This window comes from Pyrus communis, chromosome 2 (assembly GCF_041283825.1).
Source record: "Pyrus communis isolate YQ-2024b chromosome 2, ASM4128382v1, whole genome shotgun sequence".
NCBI lineage: Eukaryota > Viridiplantae > Streptophyta > Magnoliopsida > Rosales > Rosaceae > Pyrus > Pyrus communis.
The window spans coordinates 21,640,471-21,660,812 of NC_142566.1; the positions used below are offsets into that span (position 1 = coordinate 21,640,471).

General features: G+C 39.1%; 2 protein-coding genes across 2 annotated transcripts; both read right to left on the reverse strand.

Annotated features, from left to right (window-relative positions):
* Positions 1-13,930: 13,930 nt before the first annotated feature.
* On the reverse strand, positions 13,931-16,409 carry LOC137747067 (protein FMP32, mitochondrial). Its single transcript, XM_068487072.2, has 8 exons — positions 15,955-16,409; positions 15,574-15,849; positions 15,294-15,425; positions 15,116-15,175; positions 14,646-14,722; positions 14,485-14,541; positions 14,311-14,377; positions 13,931-14,229 (listed from the first exon to the last, which is right to left on the reverse strand). Exons 2-8 carry the CDS (start codon positions 15,772-15,774, stop codon positions 14,110-14,112), a joined length of 714 nt encoding a protein of 237 aa, XP_068343173.1. The 5' UTR covers positions 15,775-15,849; positions 15,955-16,409; the 3' UTR covers positions 13,931-14,109.
* Positions 16,410-16,781: 372 nt separating this feature from the next.
* LOC137747793 (uncharacterized) lies at positions 16,782-19,494 on the reverse strand. The gene is made up of 5 exons (XM_088686891.1): positions 19,192-19,494; positions 18,513-18,679; positions 17,684-17,759; positions 17,309-17,378; positions 16,782-17,202 (listed from the first exon to the last, which is right to left on the reverse strand). Exons 1-5 carry the CDS (start codon positions 19,346-19,348, stop codon positions 17,082-17,084), a joined length of 591 nt encoding a protein of 196 aa, XP_088543017.1. The 5' UTR covers positions 19,349-19,494; the 3' UTR covers positions 16,782-17,081.
* Positions 19,495-20,342: the final 848 nt, after the last annotated feature.

Below are 20,342 nucleotides of genomic sequence, written 5' to 3' on the forward strand. Positions count from 1 at the left end.
TAAGTAGGCTAGGCTTTTCTTGTTTTTTGCATGGTGATGGAAGTAAGAGTTTTTGATGCTTGGTTATGTTGCTCAGTGAAAAGACAGCAGCAACTCTTGGTGGAAGTTAAGCCACGACGTATGCTAAGCTATGGCAAAAGAAAAGAAAACGTAAGGAATTAGGTGATAGGCTACCCATTTGTGGTAGGCCATCACGTGCCTAGTCTTGGCAAGTCATCTTCTTTTATTAATTCTTGGGTTGTTGGTTTTTCTTTTGAGTTTCAACCATATTGAGTAGATGGTCGAATGGGTATCTATGCCGAGCTTTCAAGAGGAGGAAAAAGTCGAGCTCGGCAGTAAAGAAGGTTTCATTATGACAGTCAGCAGCTCGAGGCTCTAATCGTAGATGAAACTTTTGGAATTATTTTGATCCGCAACAAAGAGAAAAGAGATGTGCCCGCCATGCAGAAATGTACAGTTCTGAGCCGAGAGGACAACTAAGCGATAGTTTCTGCCGATGACCCAGCATCCGTTACTCGGTGCATCAATTCATTTCTAAACTTGATTCGAACTCGGTGGTATCAACTCATTCGGCAGCATTCTAGTTCAACAAGATAAAAATGGCGGCCTGATAATTTCCAGTTCAGAACAACCAATATGGTTCGTGGAAGGCAAGAGGATTATGCCCTCAACCAAATATATTTCTTCGACCATAGATGTGACAGAAATGTGCATGGCTGATAACATCATTCCAAGGCCAATGGGTCAAGATTTGATTTTTTTTTTTTTTTTTTTTGTGGCTTTGGATATATATATATATATATATATATATATATATATATATATATATATATATATGTTGATTCTAAAAATTACAAAACCTACGTGGCGCGCAAGCCGAGTAACTAATAAGCTAACTACGTCCTTCGGTTGAATGCGGGGCGTGCCAACTCGTCGGCCGAGCTTGGCCGATGAGTAAAATTTATTGATATCGCGTTGAGCGCATCGTTGACTTCTCTATCTTGCGATTGCGACCGAGGAAGGAACACTCTCGATCTCTGGGTCCTATAGCCTGAAGACAAGGCTACTAATTCTGCGAAGTTCACAAATCGTCGGAGCCCGATTCGGTCACTGTGATTATATTCGTAAGAGTATAAGCACGCCGAATCGAGACCAAACTATATGGGCACAGGTACTCAAATGTGATGTATGTCTTGATGGTAAATGTAGTTCGGCCGTCGGAATGCCGAACCCTGAAACTTACTTGCGAGTATCTAATCATAAAATCACTCGGCGTCCAGTACGCCGAGCAACACAATTCGTAACACCTGACTACGCCGAGAAGGCTAGCAAGGTGACCTCTACCAACAAGGGCTCGAAAACCCTTCTTGGCCAAGACTTAGATAGGTAACCGGTCGGCCTCGACGCAGTGCTGTTTATCCAAAATGAAGGTGCTTCTCGTTCGGCTGATTCTACGGCAGCAGTGTTGTTTATCCAAACTGAAGGTGCTCGTCGGATGCCTCCACAGTGCTGTTTATCCAAACTGAAGGTGTATCGGCAGAAAAAGAAAAGGAAAAAATCTCAAGGTATTTGAGAGATTTTGCGCAGGGCAATTGTATGCTGAATTCCCCTTTTCTGTTGACTTTCCCATGATTGTTTTCTTCCTTACAGACCGTGTCTCAATGGTCATGAACTCCGAAGGTTTAGCACAAATGTCCCATCGAGCGTGCCAAAATGTTGACTCTAAAAATTACAAAACCTACGTGGCGCGCAAGCCGAGTAACTAATAAGCTAACTACGTCATTCGGTTGAATGCGGGGCGTGCCAACTCGTCGGCCGAGCTTGGCCGAGGAGTAAAATTTGTTGATGTCGCGTTGAGCGCGTCGTTGACTTCTCTATCTTGCGATTGCGACCGAGGAAAGAACACTCTCGGTCTCTGGGTCTTATAACCTGAAGGCAAGGCTACTAATTCTGCGGAGTTCACAAATCGTCGGAGCCCGATTCGGTCACTGTGATTATATTCGTAAGAGTATAAGCAAGCCGAATCGAGACCAAACTATATGGGCACAGGTACTCAAATGTGATGTATGTCTTGATGGTAAATGTAGTTCGGCCGTCGGAATGCCGAACCCTGAAACTTACTTGCGAGTATCCAATCATAAAATCACTCGCCGTCCAGTACGCCGAGCAACACAATTCATAACACCTGACTACGCCGAGAAGGCTAGCAAGGTGACCTCTACCAACAAGGGCTAGAAAACCCTTCTTGGCCGAGACTTAGATAGGTAACCGGTCGGCCTCGACGCAGTGCTGTTTATCCAAACTGAATGTGCTTCTCGATCGGCTGATTCTGCGGCAGCAGTGCTGTTTATCCAAACTGAATGCTGTTTATCCAAACTGAATGTGCTTCTCGGTCGGCTGATTCTGCGGCAGCAGTGCTGTTTATCCAAACTGAATGTGCTCGCCGGGTACCTCCACAGTGCTGTTTATCCAAACTGAAGGTGTATCGGCAGAAAAAGAAAATGAAAAAATCTCAAGGTATTTGAGAGGTTTTGCGCAGGGCGATTGTATGCTGAATTCCCCTTTTCTGTTGCATGATTTCTTGTATTTATAGCACCCCATTCCCTGAGACCGAATTACATCCTTATCTGGATTGGGAGTCCTTGTCCCGTTTCAACTCTACATCGAACAAGCCTACTCCCACTAGGACTTTGAACTTTCCCCTTTTTCGAGGCTTTATTCTTTGCCGGTCGGGAATCCTGGTCGCACCAGGACTTCCTCGACCTTTTCTATTTATCCGGACTACTTCTTAGGATAGGACTTGACCGACCCTGCCAACTGGCCCGGGATTTATCATTCGGCCCATAGTATTTGACACAGCCTTGGGCCGAGCACATCCTACTGCTCGGCCCAACAATATTATTTTGGGCCCAAACAATATATATAAAATATAGCTAATGGTGATGGTCTTCGGCCACTTTAAGACCTTGGCCAACGATGAAGTTCCTCGGCCCCCAAGCATATATAGCTAATGATCCTCGGCCACTATATATAAGACCTCGGCCAGCGATGATGTTCCTCAGCCAAATTTTTGCTGATATATGTTAGCCAAGTTAGTTTGTCAATAACGAATACTCAAGAAATTGCCAAGCTGGGCACGAGACCTGTTTATTTTTAAGCCTCGTCGAGGAAGAATATTTGATAACTAATTTCCTTAACCATTCGGTTAACAAGCCAAAGCTCAAGGAAACTAGGGGACAATATTTGGACCTGATTTTACACTATCAGCCCGAGCAATCGAGACCGTTGAATGATCAGAATTTTAGACCATTGAAGGACAAAATGGTTGAAATAATTTTCAATTATTATTGAGAAATAATATTGTGATTTTAATCATGATATTATCTTTTAGTAATATATTAAATTATTTAAACCTAATATTTGGCTAAATCCCAATTAATTTGAATGATGGTGGAATATTGGGATATGCACGACGTCAAATAACAAAGCAAGCAGTTCAGTTCAAATTGATTTGGATGTCTGGCAGTGGACGTGTAGATTGAAATAGCTTGGAGTGGAGATCAGCATTTGGGATTTGATGATCTTAAAATCATGGTCTTGGACAATGATGAGATAAGGAACCTAGGTAGACTAGGCCTTTTTTTGCATGGTGATGGATGTTGTCACATGGGTTTAAAAGCTACTGATGGAGTTTTGATGATAAAAGCCTAGGTGAGCTAGGTTTCTTATGAGATGTGATAAACCTAACTTTTATTAGGCTTGAAAAGTCAAGGGAAAAATCCCACGGATCAAATTAAAGGATATGCCTTGGTTTGTGATGCGGATCAAGTTCAGTTCCGCAAATTAGAGTCGTAGTTGGACTCTGCAAAATTATATGGCCGTCCCTAGTAGAAGATATGAATGCTATAAATACAGAGGCAGTGGCAATGAGAAGAAGACCTCTAATTCAACTCACAATTGCCCTGCGCAAACCTCTCAAACATCTTGAGATTTTTTTTATTTTCTTTTTCTGCCAACACACCTTCAGTTTGGATAAACAATATTGTGTAGGCAACCGACAAACACCTTTAGTTTAGATAAACAACACTATTGCCGTATAATCAGCCGACCAATGAGCACTTTCAGTTTAGATAAACAGCATTGTGAAGGCAACCGGTAAACACCTTTAGTTTAGATAAACAGCACTGTTACTGTATAATCAGCCGACCAAGGAGCACCTTCAGTTTGGATAAACAGCACTGCCTCGAGGCCAACTGGTTACCTATCCAAGTCTCAATCGAGAAGGGTTTTCGAGTCCTTATTGGTAGAAGTCATCTCATTAGCCTTCTTGCCGAAGTGAGGTGTTACAAGTTACTACATTCGGCACATTGAAAGCCGAATTTGATATTGAACTTCGCAGAACTAGCAGCCTTGTCTTCAGGCTCGAGAATCCGAAGGCCGAGACATGTTCCTTCCTCGGCCTCAGTAGCAAGATCAAGAAGTCAGTTACACGCTCAACGCAACATCAACAAATTTTACTCCTTGGCCGAGCTCGACAAATGAGTTAGCACGCCCCGCATCAACCAAATGACGTAGTTAGCTTATTAGTTACTCGACCTGTGCGCCACATAAACTTTGTAATTTTTAAGATCAACAATAACCCTCTCTTCAACATGAAGCGGCTATACCTAACCCTCTCTTCAACCTGAATCGTGCATGAATTCTTCAAAGTGAATCGTGCATGAATTCTTCTTCAACGTGAATAGTGAATGAATTCTTAATTCATTCGTAATTAAATATATATTGTTTGCGAAAGGTGAAAGGTGACAGATTTGATTCTGGACCTTATAATTAACCATACCAAGTGCTGTCAAGGAATTTAGACATTAACTCCAGCCATTGATCACGGTTTTATTTCGCCATTAGATTACTAGATTATATTAGATTGCATGTTTTAGCATCACCATAACGCCTTTTATTAGTATAATAATTCTTCCGGCGCCATGGGACTTGGTTTGATATTCTCCCACTTCTCACTTAATATTCATTTTTATATGATCCGTGTGAACCACACTTTGAAATGCTTACGTCTTTAACTGAAAATTAACCTCAAAGCACTGTTGAAATATGTACTAATTACAGCGAAATTTTACAAAAAAAAAAAATCACACATTACATTGGACATGTAGTTAAACTAAAATAATATCGATATTAGTTAATAGTGAGCGCTGTATTTTTTCAAATCTTTGATAAGCACCGGAAACACTGCATATTAGTTGAAATCATTTCGTGGCCAATACTTTATAAATGTGTCTAAATCACTACATGACTTAGTTCCCTAAAATTAAAGAAGTACCGAAGCACTGAGTTGTGGTAGCGGACCAAGTGCCTGCCACTGTTGGTATTCTGTTACTAGTTAGCTTCCTAAAATAGACACATCAAGTTAGCTTCCTAAAGTAGACGTATTTTTAACCTTTTTATAACCTTAATAGTTTTTTTATAATCTTAATGATTTGGAGTCCTCGCAAGAGCAGGAAAGACTACGACTTTTGAACTGTGACATGACTAGGTATTCACCGAGGAAAATTCTACCTCGCATCTCTAGCAAGATTGTCGCCAGGGCCAGAAGCAGCTTTTCTCGACAATCGAGTCGGCATCTCCGCTTGAGAAATTCTCTCAATCCAGTTGAAGTACTTCCGCAGTGATTCCGACCCAAGTTATCACATTATGCATAATCAAAATGCCATGGCATTGTACAACACAACGACACATGAATGAGCAAGATGTTCCCATCCACTCTAGAGGGACCCGCCATAAGATGGTTCTCAGATTTGCCAACCCCTTTTTTTCGATTGTTTGAAAGCGAGCCGACATCTTCGCAAAAACTTTCTTAGTGAACCGCATCTGGAAACGTTATAAAGCGATATTCAGCATGGTCACTCGAAACAAAGATGAAAGTCTTAGGGCCTCCTTAAAGTGGTTCCATGATGAGTTGGTTGAAGGGGAAAGCCTGACGACAGACTCGCTGCCATGGCTTTTAAGCAGGGACTCTACGTCCACTCACCCTTTTTTCAGAAGCTAAACAAAAAGAAGTATGGCTGCCCTACCTTGGCGGAGTGCTTTGACGTGACATATGACCTCACTGACTAGATGATAAGACCCGAAAGTTGATCCCCAATCATGATCACAACAAAAAACCTAATGGAAAGAGGGAAGATCGTGACATTCCACCTCCCTCTCTTCGTCGTGATGACAAGAGAGGACGTAGAGACAAGCCAGCCTCATCCATGTCAAGGTAATACACTGCCTTGAACACTACTATCATCAACATCCTTCACAGCATCAGGGACAAATGTTACCTTTCCTCAAAGTGGCCAAAGCTCCTCCAGGAACATCTAGCAGAGAAAAGGTCGAACAAATACTGTTCATTCCACCAATGCACTAGTCACACCACTCGAAACTATAGCACTTTGAAAGACCACAATTGAAGAGCTTCTTGCACCAGGAATGAGGAATCTGTTAAAAGGAAAGACCAAAGTCAGTCTGACTAGCACAAGCTTATTGATGATGAGGATGACACAACAAATAAGCTGCCATCAGCATCAACTGCATCTATGGAGAACAGGAGATGCCCAAGTAAAGAAAAGCTGGCAAACCCGAGCAAAGTTAGGGGATTATGACTACCTTGACGTCAGACTGACTAAAATAACCTTTTTTTTTTGTCAAAACTACACGTAGTTTGATTTTTCTATGACATGGGAATATATGTAGGCTATCCGTTTCGATTTCAATTGCAATTAATTTAAACGTCGTAGTCTTTGTGAGGACAAGTCCATAAAGAACGCATCTGCTCAACGCCTCACAATAGGCTATTGTCAAAGATGATCCCAATGGTGTGGCTAAAAAAAAAAGAAAAAAAAAAAGATGATCCCAATGTCAAACCTACATTGTATCATTTTTTTAAGTAAAACTACACTATTGATTTGATTCTCCTGCCTGGAGATATGTAGGTAATCCTATTTGAATTCAATCACACCCTCTTATCAATTTACCATATTTAATTTAAATGTTTGATTACGCTACAACTTTTGTCTATTTATTCGTTCTTTTCTTTTGCATTATAGGGTATGCCTAAAATCTCAAATAATACAAGCTGTGAAACTTCAAGTCTAAAAATTCAAAGTGATAATGTCAAAGGAGTCTCCTTTAGCCCATCTCATAGTATTTAGTTAACGGTTTGAGAGGCTTGAGCCGTATCTCATAGTATTTAGTTAACGGTTTGAGAGGCTTGAGCCGTATTAAGCGCGGTTACGATAGGTTGACTACCGACATGGGGGACATGACCCCTAACCCGAAAATCCAATGCACAATCCAGCCTCCCAAAAGTTTATGCAACCAAAGGGTTGTGAGTTATAACAATCAAAACTTTGGCTCTACGCTATTCAATGGAATAATGGAAAAGGCGATTTGAAAATCATCTGAGGGGTGGCTTTGAACTCCACCATGAGTATGATTACTTCCATCCCGAACTAGCTTACTAAGTCAAGTACGTTATGTGACACCAAGTGTCTAAGCAGGTCTGAGTGAGGCATCCAAACTAAGAAATCCTCAAGAGAAATTTTATTTCAAATGAGCCCCAATACACAGAAGCACCTTAGCCACGTCAACTAAATGTTGTCCAATCGAGAACGCTTAGGTGTGACGCATAAGGTTTAACTCTCACAACTTAAATCCCACAAATTACAAATCCTAAACCAAACAAGTAGAGAACCCACAACAAACAGAGAAGTTGGATCATCTCCGTCTATAAACAATTACGCAGAACATACATTCAAATACAACCATCATAATTTGATGAACGACAACATACACAGACGTAATCACTAAACGGGAAGATTAGAGTACACATGAAAGCTCCTTACTTTCTGCATCTCTCCTTTTGTAACAAATGAATGAGACACATTTTCCAAGCTGTCATTCAAAACTTCAGTAATGGCAGATGTTATTGCCTCCGCGTGCTTCGAGGGCACGCCTTGTCCCTCTAATCTCCTAACCTAAACACAATGCAGCATATAATAAACAACAATTACAACCTCTCTAATTTCACTGTAAATTTTTCATCACTTGACTTTGCACAATCAAGCAATTTTCAAAAAATTCAAATTACCATATTTCTAAAGAGAAAGCGATTCGATTACTTACCAATGCTAATGTATCGACGAGAAACAACCGCGTTCCATTTGATTTGACCAGCTGAGAAGTCAGCCTGCAATCCAAATGCCTGTACTCCAACGACGGAGACACCGCTCTCGAGGCACCACCGGCCCCTCCGAAACCGGATAATCCGATCCCCGATCCGGTCCCCAGTTGGGCGACCCGTCTGCAAGCCGCGGCAGCGGCCATTCGAATTCGATTTCCGCACCTCATTCCCAAATAACAAACAAATTTTATGACAACATGTGGCTCTTCCAAAACGTAAAACTAAATGGAAGGTGGCAACCGCTTGTTACTACAGTCTAGTAGTATTCCTCTTTACTTGTAAATGAGAGTTTTTGAGTTTGATTCTCTCCAAAGGTAATTTTGAACCACATTATTGCTAACTCTCTGTTAAACTTAGCCCACTCCCTCACACTTAGTGTAGATAATATTGTTTATTAAAAAAAATTAAAATGTGTTAAAAAACCACACTAGCGGGAACTTGGCAATTGATAATAATATAAGAAGAAAATTGGCCAAAATAAACGTATAGCGGGAAATCGGCAGTAGGTACGAGTTCAATGGAGAATTGACAAAAAAACTCGGCTCATCAGAGAGCAAAAGCAGCATATAAGAATTCGTCATTTTTATCACATTTACATTGTAATGACTTTGCCTTATCTTTCACTTCTTTTTATGACATTTCTTAAGATTACAAAAGCTAAAAAAGAATGGACCCTTTCCCAGTTTTCCCCTATTGGGATTTGTCATCGTTAACTATAGAACAAGTTTACTTTAAGATACGAAGTGCCGCAAGACCGACAGTAGATATCGAAACAAGAGAACCTATACGTGCAGTATTTTATGACATCGTATTTTGCTGCTTAAAAAAAAAAAAAAAAAAAAATTTGAAAAATCCCTTTTCATTAAAGCTCCTTTAGTTTAATTTTAGACAGTATGAATTAATTCAACAGCGGCACCAAAAAAATAAAAAACAAAATCAAAAAGTAGCACAAATTTTGCATATAAAGGGCACCATAATATCTCGTCCAACTTAGCAACATTTTGAGTTGCCCTACCACTTCTACTAATCATACCCACAAAAAAGGTGAAAAAAGGAACAAAAGAAACACACACAATATGGATTCTCTTCTGCAATCCTTGCAGCCCTTACAATCCATGACACCACTCCTATTCCTCCTTCCTCTAATTTTCCATTTCCGGCGAAGACCCCCGCACTTGCCCGGCCCCAAAGGCCTACCCCTCATTGGTAACATGTTAATGATGGACCAACTAACCCACCGGGGCCTTGCCAAGCTGGCCAAGCAATACGGCGGCATATTCCACTTTCGCATGGAGTTTTTACACACAGTTGTCATTTCCAACCCTAACGTGGACGACAAGTCCTCCAAGTCCAAGACAACATCTCCAATTAACCGTGTGTAAAAACCTCATGCGGAGGTGGAATATGCCGCATAGTAAAAGTGGTAGGCAACTCAAAAATGTTGCTAAGTTGTAAGAGATCAATATATTGGGGCCTTTTATATGCAGAATTTAACCTACTGTTTGATTTATTTTTTATTTTGGTGCTATTGGGTCAGCTATCTAGAATTAAACTAATTCAAGGATTTGTATTTTCTGTCTTTTCCTTTCTTTTTTTAACAAATAATAGTATCTACACTAAAATTGTAGGAGAGCGGGCTAAGCCTTATAATGGGCTTGTTATAATAATGCGGTTCAATTTTACCGTCGGCGATAATCAAATCTAAGACCTCTTACTTACAACTGAAAAAAAATATCATTAAACCATAGTACTAAGTGACTTATCCTTAATATTGTTGGTGCTATACCTAACCCTCTCTTCAACATGAAGCTACTATACCTAACCCTCTTTTCAACATGAAGCGGCTATACCTAACCATCTAATTCAACATGAATCATGATTAAATTCTTCAAAGTGAATCGTGCATGAATTCTTCGTCAACGTGAATAGTGAATGAATTCTTAATTCATTCGTAATTAAGTATATATTGTATGCGAAAGGTGAAAGGTGACAGATTTGATTCTGGACCTTATAATTAGCCATACCAAGTGCTGTCAAGGAATTTAGACATTAACTCCAGCCATTGATCACGGTTTTATTTCGCCATTAGATTACTAGATTATATTAGATTGCATGTTTTAGCATCACCATAACATCTTTTATTAGTTTAATAATTCTTCCGGCGCCATGGGACTAGGTTTGATATTCTCCCACTTCTCACTTAATATTCATTTTTATATGATCCGTGTGAACCACACTTTGAAGTGCTTACGTCTTTTAACTGAAAATTAACCTCAAAGCACTGTTGAAATATGTACTAATTACAGCGAAATTTAAAAAAAAAAAAAAAAATCACACATTACATTGGACATGTAGTTAAACTAAAATAATATCGATATTAGTTAATAGTGAGCGCTGTACTTTTTCAAATCTTTGATAAGCACCGGAAACGCTACATATTAGTTGAAATCATTTCATGGCCAATACTCTATAAATGTGTCTAAATCACTACATGACTTAGTTCCCTAAAATTAAAGAAATACTGAAGCACTGAGTTGTGGTAGCAGACCAAGTGCCTGCCACTGTTGGTATTCAGTTACTAGTTAGCTTCCTAAATAGACACATCAAGTTAGCCTCCTAAGGTAGACATATTTTTGACCTTTTTATAACCTTAATAGTTTTTGTATAATCTTAATGATCTAGAGTCCTCGCAAGAGCAGGAGAGACTACGCCCTAGTTTGGTACTGTGGTGATTTTGAAAAAAGTGGTTCTCAAAAAAAGACGGGTTTTTTTATATTTGGTAAACATTCAGCTTCAGCTTTTTTTCATAGTTTTGGGTGAAAAAAAAAAAAAAAGCCAAAAACACAAAGATGCAAAACCCAGCTTTGAAAAACCAGCTTTTTTTCATATCTGTTTTACATAAAAGTTTATCAAACATTATAATACTGCTCTCTCTTTTTTTCAAAAGCACTTTTACAAGAAAGTTTACCAAACACTCTGCTATTTTATTTCACAACTGCTTATTCTCACAGCACAGCAGAAACAGTTTTTTTTTAAAGCACATCAATACCAAACTAGCCATACGACTCTTGAACTGTGACATGACTAGGTATTCACCGAGGAAAATTTTGCCTCGCATCTCTAGCAAGATTGTCGCTAGGGCCAGAAGCAGCTTTTCTCGACAATCGAGTCGGCATCTCCGCTTGAGAAATTCTCTCAATCCAGTTTAAGTACTTCCGCAGTGGTTCCGACCCAAATTATCACATTATGCATAATCAAAATGCCACGGCATTGTACAACACAACGACACGTGAATGAGCAAGATGTTCTCATCCATTCTAAAGGGACCCGCCATCAGATGGTTCTCAGATTTGCCAACCCCTTTTTTTCGATTGTTTGAAAGCAAGCCGACATCTTCGCAAAAACTTACTTAGAGAATCGCGTCTGGAAACATCATAAAGCCATATTCAGCATGGCCGCTCGAAACAAAGATGAAAGTCTCAAGGCCTCCTTAAAGTGGTTCCATGATGAGTTGGCTGAAGGGGAAAGCCTGACAACAGACTCGCTGCCATGGCTTTTAAGCAGGGACTCTACGTCCGCTCACCTTTTTTTCAGAAGCTAAACAAGAAGAAGTATGGCTACCCTACCTTGGCGGAGTGCTTTGACGTGACAGATGACCTCACTGACTAGGATGATAAGACCTGAAAGGTCCTCAATCATGATCACAACAAAAAACCTAATGGGAAGAGGGAAGATCGTGACATTCCACCTCCCTCTCCTCGTCGGGATGACAAGAGAGGATGTAGAGACAAGCCAGCCTCATCCATGTCAAGGTAATACACTGCCTTGAACACTACTATCATCAACATCCTTCACAACATCAGGGAAAAACGTAATCTTTCCTCAAGTGGCCAAAGCCCCTCCTGGAACATCTAGCACATAAAAGGTCGAACAAATACTGCTTTTTCCACCAATGCACTAGTCACACCACTCGAAACTATAGCACTTTGAAATACCACAATTGAAGAGCTTCTTGCACCATGAATGAGGAATCCGTTAAAGGGAAAGACCAAAGTCAGTTTAACTGGCACAAACTTACTGATGGTGAGGATGACACAACAAATAAGCTACCATCAGCATCAACTGCATCTATGGAGAACAAAAGATGCCCAAGTAAAGAAAAGCTAGCAAATCCGAGCAAAGTTAGGGGATTCCGACTACCTTGATGTGGACCGTCCTCAAGTGTCGTCAGACTGACTAAAATAACCTCTCTTTTTTTTGTCAAAACTACACGTAGTTTGATTCTTCTATGACATGGGAAAATATGTAGGCCATCCGTTTCAATTTCAATTTCAATTACAATTAATTTAAACGTCGTAGTATGTGTGAGGACAAGTCCATAAAGAACGCATCTGCTCAACGCCTCACAATAGGCTATTGTCAAAGATGATCCCAATGTCAAACCTACATTGTATCATTTTTTTAAGTAAAACTACACTATTGATTTGATTCTCTTGCCCGGAGATATGTAGGCAATCCTATTTGAATTCAATCACACCCTCTTATCAATTTACCATATTTAATTTAAATGTTTGATTACGCTACAACTTTTGTCTATTTATTCGTTCTTTTCTTTTTTGCATTATAGGGTATGCCCTAAAATCCCAAATAATACAAGCTTTGAAATTTCGCATAATTGCAAGTCTAAAAATTCAAAGTGATAATGTCAAAGGAGTCTCCTTTATCCCATTTCATAGTATTTAGTTAACAGTTTGAGAGGCTCGAGCCGTATTAAGCGTGGTTACGATAGGTTGACTTTAGACAGGGGGGACATGACCCTTGACCCGAAAATCCAATGCATGATCCAACCTCCCAAAAGTTTATGTAACCAAAGGGTTGTGAGTTATAACATTCAAAACTTTGGCTCTACATTATTCAATGGAATAATGGAAAGGGCGATTTGAATATCATTTGAGGGGTGGCTCTTAACTCCACCATGAGTATGATTACTTCCATTCCGGACCAGCTTACTAAGTCAAGTACGTTCTGCGACACCATGTGTCTAAGCAGGTCCGAGTGAGGCATCCAAACTAAGAAATCCTCCAGAGAAATTTTATTTCAAATGAGCCCTAATACACAAAAGTACCTTAGCCACGTCAGCTAAATGTCGTCCAATCGGGAACACTCAAGTGTGACGCCTAAGGTTTAACTCTCACAAGTCAAATCCCACAAATTACAAACCCTAAACCAAACGAGTAGAGAACCCACAACAAATAGAGAAGATTTTCACAAATTGTTCTCTAACTCACAAATTTATTTTCACCAAATTGCCAAACAAAAGAGCCATGAGTTTGAGTTTGCCACGCACTCACGACTCCGAAACCCAGCGAGAGAAAACTGTCTAAAGCAATGGTGACGGCACTATAAACTAAACCCTAATCAAATAGGTAATTAACAAAATCTCTCTATCAAACAGGGAATCCAACCAAGAAGTCAAATCCAAACCCAAATAGGACACCAATACGAAATAGGTAACATAAACTTAATTTCTGCATCATCCTAATTTTGAGCTGCAAATCTCAATAAGTTCAAGAAAATTTTGACAAAACGCTCAACTCATCAGAAAGCAAAAGCAGCATATAAGAAATTGGAGAGTGCAAAATGAAACTATTTACAGATTATTTACCAAAGAATATTGAAAAGAAAAAAAAAGGACAAAAATATAAGTTTTGCGTAATTGAATGCTTCCTTGATCCAAATTACAATGTAATGACTTTGCCTCATCTTTCACATATTTATCACATTTCTTAAAATTACAACAGCTTGAAAAGAATGAAAACTTTCCCAGTTTTCCCCTATTGGGACTTGTCATCGTTAACTATAGAACAAGTTTACTTTAAGATACGGAGTACAGCAAGACCGACAGCAGATATCGATACAAGAGAACCTATGCAGTATTTTATGACATCGTATTTTGCTGCTTCCACCTGAGCCCTTAAAGCATGAATTTCCTGATAGTAGTAAGCGTTAGTAAAACGAATTGTATGGTGCGCTCCTAGTTCAAATCGAAAAAGTGGTCAGCCAATTCTTACCCGATCAAGTTTGTTAGTGAGGTTATTGGTTTCAGCATTCTGATTTGATAGCTCTTCTCGTATCCTCCTGTACTCGTTAACCAAAAGAATGAACAAGGCGAGTGAATTTCATAACTCAAACAGAGATTTTGATGAACTCAGAGAATACTATGTTTATTTAACGTATTCACTTACCCTCTTTCCAGGTTCAAGTCCAACCGCTGTCCTGCAGTAACTTTGTCGATTTCATACCTGCATCACAATAAAAACATTTGCACTGTGATGACGATTATAGAAAGCAAACACATATGCACATGGAAACAGACAGGAAATTACAGTAACTCCATTGATCAGACCTCAATTCACTCCGCATCTTCTCTATATCATTCCGAAGTTTTTCAGTCTCGTGTTGCAACAAAGAAAAATGGTGTCCCTGCATAACATATTCTTTCAGAGAACCAATGGCAGTTATTTAGTGTAACTGAAAATTAGATACGAGCAGCCATGCATTCATGTCCACTGATGTATACGGGATCTTGGAGACGACAACATCAGTTGAAACCCAAAATGCAGTCCAACTAGAAAATCATCAATGATTTGGCAACTTTTATAAACAGGACAAACGCAGATAAAAACCAATTACAAAGCTTATTATAGAAACATCAATCAGGCATAAAGTTCGCATACAAACGAAACAGTAAAAAGATTTGAACGGCAACTAGAACAGAATCATCCACAAATCGACATATCAGGAAAAAAAAAATTCAACAACTAAACACAAACCACGATCTCATGGTAATGACTAACGGAAAGAGCTGTTAAGTACCTGCGCACTTTGAATTTCGGATTTGAATTTGGACAAGTTGGATTCTTGGATCATCTCCGTCTATAAACAATTACGCAGAACATAAATTCAAATACAACCATCATAATTTGATGAACGACAACATACACAGACGTAATCACTAAACGGGAAGATTAGAGTACACATGAAAGCTCCTTACTTTCTGCATCTCTCCTTTTGTAACAAATGAATGAGACACATTTTCCAAGCTGTCATTCAAAACTTCAGTAATGGCAGATGTTATTGCCTCCGCGTGCTTCGAGGGCACGCCTTGTCCCTCTAATCTCCTAACCTAAACACAATGCAGCATATAATAAACAACAATTACAACCTCTCTAATCTCACTGTAAATTTTTCATCATTTGACTTTGCACAATCATGCAATTTTCAAAAAATTCAAATTACCATATTTCTAAAGAGAAAGCGATTCGATTACTTACCAACGCTAATGTATCGACGAGAAACAACCGCTTTCCATTTGATTTGACCAGCTGAGAAGTCAGCCTGCAATCCAAATGCCTGTACTCCAACGACGGAGACACCGCTTTCGAGGCACCACCGGCCCCTCCGAAACCGGATAATCCGATCCCCGACCCGGTCCCCAGTTGGGCGACCCGTCTGCAAGCCGCGGCAGCGGCCATTCGAATTCGATTTCCGCACCTGATTCCCAATGCTAACTTCAATCTCAAACCTTCAATTGGTTAGTTGCCGAGAATCTGCACGCACGGAGGAGAAATGTTGACCGTTTGGTTACCGAGAAAACGCGAGAAAACGATAGAAAACAGTAAAAGTTTGAAAATTCAATCCGATCCAGTACGTACCTGTCTCCGGAAAGCTACGAGCCGGAGAGCTAAGAGCAAATATATGCTATTTTTCCAGCCGAGAAATCCTGCAGGATTGGATTGGATAGGATTGCTGTTCCTTGTCCGTCTCGGAATTCGCAAAATATAAGTACAGGGAGGATCCGGTTGATTTCGCGGTTTGCCTGTTTGGTTTGCTTTGTCTCCTCCTCTGGTTAAATTAGCTTCCGTGCCAAACAGAGCGCAAACTTTTTCTATTTTTCGGAAGCTGCTAATTGTGTTTGTACGGTCGTAAGCGTGATTCTTAATTAAGTGCTTAATCTTGTCTGCGATAATCCAGTCCATAGCTGTATGCAGGTCGATTTGGTCGCCCTAGTGCTGCTCGCTGATAGATTATCATAATGGTTTAGTGAAAGAGGAATCTCCATTAACCCGAATGGTTAATGAGCTAATTTCGTGGCAGACGCTTTAGCTTCACATGAGCATTCATGGATTGTAATCATGTTTGGGAGCACTTGCGGTTATCAGTTGTTTCAATGTTTAACTTCGATTGTCTTGCATAAAATCACTTAGAAGCGCTACTCTCTATAAGTGATTCTAACCTTCCCGAAATAGGCTCTAATTGTCTCAGTTAACTTTTCATTTAACTTTCATACAAGTGTTTCTCTTATTAATCCGCTCACGTCATCTGAACTAGGAAAATCTTGTATACAACCGATGCATATAACTCCTCGTACACAGTTACACTAAACCGCTCACATATTAGTCACGTGACTAGTTTTAGGAGAGGAAAGTTATCTACAAGGTTGTATACAAGAATCGAAGCGTAAAAGTAGTGTATACGACGATTGTCAGAAATAATAATGTTATTAGAAAATAGCACAATCTCTTACTTCCCTCCACAACCAAATAAATAATAATCACCATAGATTAGTTATTCAACAGTTCCAAGATAAATAAGAAGCCCTCTAAGCCTATAGCAGTTGCACTAACATTCTATTGCTCAAAATGTGGATGGAGCGCAGAGGTGTTATAAGCGGCACAAAAACCACGACGAATCGAAGACGAATACCGCAGATACGGAGTCAAGCCGAATCCTGCTTCTCGAGTTATTTTCTTCATTCATCTGGTTTTTTCAATAAGCAATCTTACTTTGGTCGCCCTCTGTACTGGTATAGAAAATCATCGACACTTCCTTTTATGTAGTTCCCAACTTTACGTATGTTCTTAGTCACCCCTGAAGCAACAAGATCTGCGTTTCTTGTAAACCTACACATTCGTTAACAAACACCAGATAACCCGTTACAAATCAGGCGTAACGTTCAGAAAACTAGGATTCCGATTGTTTACTTTAATAGTCTAATCTTATGCTTGCCTGTTGAAGAAAAGACTTCCTGCAGACTGAGTCGGTTGCTGCCTCTGAGTCTGAGGGACTTCATGAACATCTAAAAGGTGATCACAAGGGATAAATAAAGCCGACATTAAATGATAAATGTAACATTTCACCTGAACTTTAGAGCACAAGAATTTTTCGAAATCATTTCGAGAAACCAAACACTAGTTTATATATCTAAGATTCTTAACCAATGTGAAAGTCTGTTCAACCGAAGTAACTCATTCGATCCCACTATCTAAGTGCTAGTTTTGCAGGAAGATCTTAACTACATTGGAGGCGAACTATTGTAAGCAACACCTAGAAGGAGAAAGACTAGGGAAAAAAAGACGGGTAAACAAAAATTCAATTCCCTACCCTGTTTGTGATGGACATGGGCAGAAACAGGAGCAGCAGCAGGTGTCTTTTGAACCATTCTTTTGCCAACCAAAAGCTGCATTAACTCATGTCAGTCGGAATGCTTAACAAAGATTAATATAGGGAGAAGCATTTTAAGTAGAAATTTCATGTGTCGAGAAAGTCAGTTTCTGCATAGACTTAATTACTTCCAGTTTTCTAAGCACTAAACACATTGATCCAACTCCAATTTGCACCAGAAGCTCACAAGTCGAATCATCTAATGAACGGTTCATAGCTTGTTATCATGCAATATATTTAGATCTTGTATAACACGATCTGACGAGATCCCATTAGTTAAACTCTAAAGCCATGGCTTGTTTGGTGTCTGGGATTGGATTAGGTTTGATACTTTACTATATTTAAGGTATGCTGAAAGAATAAATGGAAAAATTGAGTCCAACTTTTGAAGATAGAAGATGGATAACTCATCAAGGAAACTTATCCCTTGCAATCACCCCAAAATTCTACAATTACAAAGATAACCTCCTTCATGTCTACTCCCCTCAAAATGAAAAATCATTCGCCTCTATCTTCAAATGAATTATAAGAGTTATCCATTCCGGTCCTGTCCTACGCACCAAACGAGCCCTAAAAGTAATAGCTAATCCAATTAATATAAAAGAAACCCAAAAACGACTTGCAAAGCTCCATGCATTTAAACAATCAGTTTTAAGGTAAATAATCAAGCACATGAACCCCTCACATTTCATATTAGCACATAATACAATGTTTTACTCTCTGTGTTTTTGTGTGTGAGGGCTTAGGAAAGAGAGGAGAGATATTTAACCTCAAGACCATAGCAAACGGGCAATTCTGGTTGTTCCTTTCCAGAATGGTCTTTCGTAATACGATCCAAGTACAGCGAGTAGCCAGCACAAGCATAGCGAAATTCAGTAAGATGTCGATCATCTTTAGAAGCTTTCGTCTCAGTTTCCGAAACTATTGACTGAGGCACTGGTCACCAAAATCTACATATTAGTAACTAGTCCAATACAACTTTGACAAACGAATTTCAATTCACAAAAAGAAGAAAAAACACCAAACCAACAATCTCAACTACAAAATAAGGCGGCTATAAAATCCAATCACAAAAATGGCGGAGAAAGATTAACACTTTCTGGGAAATGGCAAAATAAATCAGACTGCAGCTCAAAGATGATGACTTGGTTAATTTTCTAAGCAAAATTATCATCAATTAATCTCAAATTTAAGGCGAAATGATAAAATGACAAAAAGAAAACAACTTCAGTAATAAATCCAAGCAAACACAAAATCAGAATTCAGATTCTAGAAATTGAAACCCTAAAACTCAAAATTCAAGAGAAAGAGAATAAAAAATTCCGCAATTGATAAGATTTCTGGTGATACAATAGGTCCGTTGGTGAAGAAACTAATGTTTTCGTATAAAACTTTCTCGAGAACCAAACAGAAAATAGCAAAGATAAGAGAAAAGGGAGAGATGAAACCTTCGGGGATGGCACGAGGAACGCCGACGCAGAGAGGACTGTAAGCCTTGGATTTGAGGGCGGATGAATAATAGAGTGTTCCTTTGCATGATCTGCCTTTTTGGGAGGCTTTTGATTGGTCCCGGAGCTCATCTTTGCTGTTGTTGTTCGTATCCATGGCTGTCGTCGTCGTCGTTGTCGTCGTCACTGTGTCATCTGTGACTGTCTTCTTCTCGTTGTGTCGCGGTCGCTCTCTCGTTTGTGTACCCCCATTTTGCTCGGGTGCCCTCACACACGGCTTTTTACTCGCACGGAATGCTCTCTCGCTTACGAATTTACCGGACTATTTTTTATTTTAATTTTTTTTTATGATTAAAGTTGAGCTTGAGCATCCACTTAATATTAGGTCATGTAGTATTCTTTTTTATTTGTAAATGATGAGTCTTAGATTTGATTCTCGTCAAAGGTGAATTTGAACCATATTATTATGGCAAGCCTCCCTTAGACCATCTCCAACCCAACCCTAAAATTTAGGTTTTAATCTAGGTACAGCTTTTTTCTTTCACGTTTATGCTTAACATTTTAACCCGAAATTATTAAAATATGAAGATAGTATAATTTGTTTGCCAAATAATGAATCTAGGATAATTTTTTTCTCAAAGTAACTATAAAAAAAAATTATATAGACTACCTTAATTTATTTTATGAACATTTTGACTTAAAAATATTAAGATTTCGATAAATATTGAAAAATCAGTAAATCAACACCGTAAAACTCGTTGAACATTACGAAAGACACTTGAAAGAATTTTTTATATTTATTTTAGTCCTTAGATTTAAATTTGGACCGTTAGATTTTTTTTATTACGGTTGGATTTGATTAGGCATGGCAATTCCTGACACGACCTGATAACCCGACACGACACGACATGAAATTAACAGATGTTCGGGTTGACACGATAACGAATCGGGTCGTTATCGGGTAACCCAATAAGCACCTGTTAAGATAACGGGTTGATTCGGGTATACACGTGGGTAACACGATACACGATAAGCAGAATATTATTTTTATAATTTTATATAATAATTATATATACTATAATAATTATACCACCAAAATATTAACTATCTATAATAATTATATAATTATATATATATATATATATATATAT